A 6,174-nucleotide genomic window follows, 5' to 3' on the forward strand; every position below is an offset into this window, starting at 1 on the left:
AATGCAGATACAGACAGAATTACAGTTTTAATGTAAAAAAAAAGGAAATTACCTGATTTTACTGTAATACTGTGTGTGAACTTTCTTATTTAACAAATGATATTATTGTATGGAATCTGTCCCTAATGGCTGATTAAACACAGAGAGTTTGAGTGCTGAGGTGGTTATTCTGTATTTCAGGACAGACTTTATCAGTCAGTGTACAGAGTTCAACCCTTATAAGAGGCCTAAGGCAGAAGAAATTATAGAAATCTTGTCGAAAGAGAAGGAGTTCCTTCAGCCAACCCTGGACGCTCCTAGCAGTGCTGTGGTCATGGAGTGCACAGACAGTGTCGAAATCAAATCTTCCAATCAAAACACTGTGACGCGTTCAAGCACGCTTAACTTCCCTATAAACATCAAACGTTCGTCGAGTTCTCAGGAACGGCTAGCCCTTCTGAGGAGCAATTTGCATGTGCCACCTCACTGTGTAAGAGTGTCGCAGGCCAAGTCGGCCTCGCCGCGCTCCACCCTCACTGAGACATCCACGCCTGACAGACAGCGCCGACACAGCATTGCTACGTTGCTTCACACCCCACGCAATAGCATGTCCCCCAGCCAGAGCCAGACCCAACTCCTGCCTCTCCTGGGCAGTGGCAGTGTTACAACAACAACACCCCGTACCCCTCCTCCACAGGCAGCTCCCCCTATCTACCAGGCGGACAAGGGAGACAACAGCAGCGACTACTTCAGTGATAACTCTAAGGAGATGTGCCAGGCAATAACAACAGTTTGAGGATATTACACTGGCTGTAATATAGTCCTTAAGAAGTGATGATGGTAGAGTTGAAGAGTTACACGTAGAGTGGTATTGCAGGAGGGATGAGTGAAAAGATTAAGGGAAATACTGTGTTATCAGGAAGAAAGCACAGGTAGTGAAATATTGTAGTATTAAACATGCTGTAGGTGAAAAAAAAACCTGGCTGTTAAATACAGTGGTCTGCAAGGAAAAGTATGTGAGCTTTTTAGCAGATGTACAGTTAAAATGAGAGAAGGTGATGCACTGATGCATTTGAAGAAGAAGTGTTGCTGTAGATACATATGCTAGGTGACACAAGGGAGAATGTAATGTGGTTTTATAGTACTGATGGTGGAGAGTGAGGAAGCACAGGGGTGTTTTAGAAATATGAGGTGACGGACAGTGGTGTCAAAGCCAGAGAAGGTGGGAAAGACGAAAAGAGTTGTTCGTGGTGTTAATGAGAATGACATTGAAGTACAAGGGTGTTGTTCATGAGAGCTGAACAAAGAAAAATGGTGTTAAAAAGGAGAAACCAGGAGGAAAACATCCACAGTGCTGTCAGGTCTAAAATTAGGTTAAGTACTGTGTCAAGAAAATGGTGGCAAGGGGGTAGCTAGGGGGCATAGTGGTATCAAGTTGAAAGTTAGATGGAGGGTAATGGTGCCAAGCGAGTCAGCAGTGTCAAGGTGTCAGGTGAGCTGGTAGAGCACGGTGATAGAGTGGCGTCCAAACAGGGTTGTGGAGCACAGCAGAGCCCAGGTGACAAGGTGAAGGACAATCACATTAAGAGCTGGAAAGGTCATGTAGAGAGCAGTTGAAGGGAGAAGAGTGGAGTATTAAAGACAAACTGGGTGTCAAAGTGAGGCTGGACGAACTGTGCCCATGTGAGGGCGTATCAGGTCTCAAGGCTTGGACAAGCATAGAATGAATTCCTACGTTGAGTTTAAAGGGCATTATTTATTTGTGTGTTATTTTTTGTTTTGATTATTTCTTTGGGAAAGATCTGGATAATTCTGTATGTCTAACTTGAGCTTATTATAATTAAGAAATCAGATGTCACAAACAAGGCTGTGTGTATGAACTACATGTATGTAGCCCACTCATACAGTTTGCATCATGTCCTGATTACAGATTTCAGTGTGTTTACATGTATTGCTTTTGATGTACTCGGAAACGCTACTTCTTTAGGTAGAACAGAAACGGCAAAAGAAAGAACATTTTATTTGATAAGCTCTGTTCAGGTTTTATTTAGGCTAAACATAGAAGTGGGTCCTATGTGTTTTTCCTTATCCACTCTCCCTAACTTGAGAGGCCTGTTAGGACACTGATGTCCTTTTTGTCAAATTCAACCTTTTCCAAAACCCTAGCAGTTAATACTAGCCAACTGTTTTCCAGACATTTGGTGACTAACAGTGTATTAGGTGTTTAAGAGCCCTCTATTAGGTGCAGATGCGCTGAGCAGAAACTCTCTAGCCTATCAAGTGACTGTGAAGCAGGTACTCATTTGTGGACTCATATTACATGGGCAAAGTGAACAATCCCCCTGAACAATGATCTGTGTAAAGACGTACAGTTTGTATTAATCCCCTCAAGGTTGAATCTCCCAGGTGTAGCTCTGTGTTCATACGGAAAGCTCATGGGTGCGTTCGTTTCACAGTTCTGGACGCTCCGGACATGAATCGAGTGTGACGGGAATTTGTGACCCTCGAGGCTGGAGAGATGGTGGTATCTTATCATCAGTTCGTCACAAGGCTTCCGGTTTGCTACATTTAAAGCAAGACAGACTATGTGTTTTTGTTCAACTGATGCCTGTGATGGCATAGTTCTGAACAAACGAGTCCCAGGTTAAAATCATTAACTAGTGTGCTATGTCTGCCATGTGTAAGTTGCACACAACCTTCACTGCAATGAACAATTACTGATACGCAAAATGTATGATTATTGCCTTGTCCTTTTTAAACCTCGGTGAGAAAAAAAGAAAGAAATAGTACTATAATAATTGAATTGCTTATGTTTTGTGTACACAACTTCTGAGAGTCTGATCGTTCTGTTGTACATGTACATTGTAAAGTTGACATTTAACTTTAATTAGTCGCCTTTATAGCACATCTGTATGCAGCCATTGCTGACTAGGTTACAACATGACAAGATGTGAGTTTTTATTGACGTTAGATTTAACTATCAAACTGACAGACACATGTTTACTAGTCGTGGTTCTGTACTACCTTGACAACTTCTAAAATAGATTGGCTGTTCTGTAAATTTTAGCAACTAGCCTTTCTGTCTCTGGTAAACAAATCTAAAGAATATTGTGGAGGAATTATCAGGTAGCAAAGTTCAAGTTAATCGTAAGACATGGGCATGAACATTGTCTTTTGTAAAGGTGTTGTTAAGCTGTTGTAAAATGTGTCGAGGTTTGTTTTATATCCAGGATGGACAATTCCATCCTTTTTAAACAGTATCCCACGGTCATATATATTGTTTTTAATATTTGTAGTTATTCATTTATTTACAATATTATACATAATTATCTTATCATTTATTAAATGTATACATATTTAAATGATTTATATATATGTTATAATTATACGTACATTCATATCATCATTTGCATATTATTGTATATTTTGTGATATTTCATCACCTCGGCCAAAACAAAAAAACGGTTGTGAAACTTTATATTTTGTCATCCAGAAACATAATGTTAACCGGTACTCGTCTCTGAAGGGAAAAGGAAGGCATTATACATTAGTTTTGCTTTGAAGAGGAAACACTAGAACTTTAAAGCTAAATCAAGGTCCCTCTCCAAACCTCCCCACCCACCCCATCCCCACTTCTCTGGAAACACAAATCTTCCCATAAGAAAAAGAAATGGAACAAAGAATCCAGGCTTCAAATTATTCTGGGGCAAACCCTGTTACCCACTGCAGATGTAGAGTTTGCTTTAACATGCTTACTATGCAGCTTAAAAAATGTACATGCTATGTGCATGGTACCTCATCTGCTACATGCTAGTGTATTAATAAGGTTTAACTGCATTTCTACAGCATGATATTTGGCCGTTTTTGGGGCTCTAATAACGTTTGCAGTGTTTTTGGAAATGTTGAAGACAACAGCATTCGGGTACTATCTGAGCAGCAATGACATAATGGACCATATGACCCCTCACCACCTCCCTCTCACCACCTCCCTCTCACCATCCTAGTGCTAAATGAATATTCATTCCCCAATAACAAGCCTTGCAAGATCTGTTTTTTTTTTTTATTTTGTTTGTTTGTTTTTTGTTTTTTTTTCAATTTCTTATACATTCACAATCTTGCTCATTAATTTGTATGGATTCATATCTTGATATTTTTAATTGTATAAAGGCATATTAGTTTGTAAAGAACATCAGATATTTTTAATAGCTTTTTTGTTGTGGACATAGCATAGAAATTTGCATACGAACAACAAACCAGATATACAGTCCATATCAGGTGATGGGACACTTCCACACCATCTCCATCCTGTATGCATTCCATTATGCCTGAAAAGCAGTGTGCTTTGATTGGCTAACTCCACGTTGTAAGTGGATATATATATATACATATATATATATATATATATATATATATATATATATATATATATATATATATATATATATATGCACACCAACAGTGTAATTTCCAGAAAGGAATTGTTATTAATCCATAAGTCTTGTACATATAGGAAACATCTTAGAATAATAATGTGAAATTTGAAAACCAGGAATATAACGGAACATACATTTACGGTGAATTACTGTACATTGTATGCTTTGTTTACTTACATGGAAGGACAGTGTTCACACAGGCAGATTTGACTTCACCCTTATTGTGGAAAAGACTTTAATTTGCGTAATAAACATAGCAGACTCTAACCACCCCACTGCCCACCCTCTTCTGGAGCCTTTGTGTTTTGTAGAGACCCCTTCTGGAGCCTCGGTGTTTTGATCAACGTCAGTGATAAGCCTATAGTTTGTGTGAAAAAAGTGGTATTTATTCTTTCCTCTGATAATTTTGCCCATGTCATCTTTCATAACTTTATTGAGCTACCGTTCAAATTCAGTTGTATTTTAATAATGTGTTTAATGTCTTTCAGTCTATTCAACAAACTGAAGTAAACTGAGGCTTAAGAAAGGTGTTGTGCCATAATGAATTGTATTGCCATATGCAAAAAGCCTCAAAATTTTAGTATTTGAATATTCTCTCTCCTTAGAACAAGAGATTGATTTTACAGAGATAGAAATGTTTTTCCCAAAAAAAGACACCAAATTTTCCAGTTTTCTGTTAATGCGAAGTAGCTCAGTTACAGCCTCCCCAAGAGTCACATGTACGTATTCAACACAAAAGGCAGCATTTTGGTTTGAATTCAAAAATTTTTGGTTGAACAATGCAGCGGAGGTAATTTCAAGAAAACACTTTCAAACTTGTTGTGTACCTCAAACTGCTAATTCTGATCAAGGTGCTGTCAATGTCCCGCATTTTTGCATGATGATTTTGTGTTTATTTAAGAATACTTTAATATTGTTATTGTGTTTTGGAGTGGTAAAGTGGATTCAAAGAATCAAAAAATTGTATTCAAGCTTGGACTTTTACATGGGGAAAGATTGATTAGAAATAGGGTGAAGTGGGAAAGATCAATTGACGCACACTCGTGTGTACACCTCGTACCCGTGGCCGGGCATGCAGTTCTCCCATCTCAAAAATAATCATTTGTATGACTTTGGTTCTGAAGAAATCTTTGCACTGTACCAGTATGTACCACAAAGAGCATATATAACAGTCTAGATACATGTAAGTAAAATGGGTGATGAAGTTGTCTTTGTGAGAGAAATTTTTTTCAGGAAATTTGAATGTATCAAATAGAGTTCATATTTTGTAAGCTGTAGGCAAAAACTACATATCACACAACAGGCATGACTGAAACATCTACAATGTACATGTGACACTGGTTGTGTTTTTTTTTTTTTTGGCAAATCTGATTTTTATGCATTTGTATATTTTAAAATTTTTGCATAAGTGTCAGTGTAATGTACCATCCTTTGACGTGTGTATTAAAATGACTACCTGTAACCAGTATGTGCTTGCATATAAGATCCATTAATATACCTCCACAGGTGAGCTATAGAAATCATCCTCACATTTCAGAAATTGCACATTTCCTTGTGTGTTGTCTTTTTTGCTTTAGATGTATGTTCTTGATATGTATATATATTTACCAGTACTTAACAGGGGTTATATTTGGATGTGTCAAGATCAGTTCATATATCTTATCCTCAGAACAATTTGTAAACCTACTGTGCAGCTTCTTGCAGTATCTTTCTCCAGGCTGCAGTGTTTCAAGCTTATCTTTTAAAAAAAACTGTACAGATA

At 38.0% G+C, this 6,174-nt stretch overlaps 1 protein-coding gene across 1 annotated transcript in view; it reads left to right on the plus strand.

The window, feature by feature from the left end:
• Positions 1 to 2,111, plus strand: part of LOC135475292 (atrial natriuretic peptide receptor 1-like) — a 28,898-nt gene extending 26,787 nt beyond the window's left edge. Inside the window, exon 20 of the mRNA XM_064755133.1 lies at positions 181 to 2,111. Coding sequence (XP_064611203.1) covers positions 181 to 775 — 595 coding nt within the window. The 3' untranslated portion in view covers positions 776 to 2,111. The remainder of the gene's footprint in view (positions 1 to 180) is intronic.
• The last annotated feature ends 4,063 nt before the right edge of the window (positions 2,112 to 6,174 follow it).

The sequence above is a fragment of the Liolophura sinensis genome, chromosome 9 (genome assembly GCF_032854445.1).
Source record: "Liolophura sinensis isolate JHLJ2023 chromosome 9, CUHK_Ljap_v2, whole genome shotgun sequence".
NCBI classification, from domain to species: domain Eukaryota; kingdom Metazoa; phylum Mollusca; class Polyplacophora; order Chitonida; family Chitonidae; genus Liolophura; species Liolophura sinensis.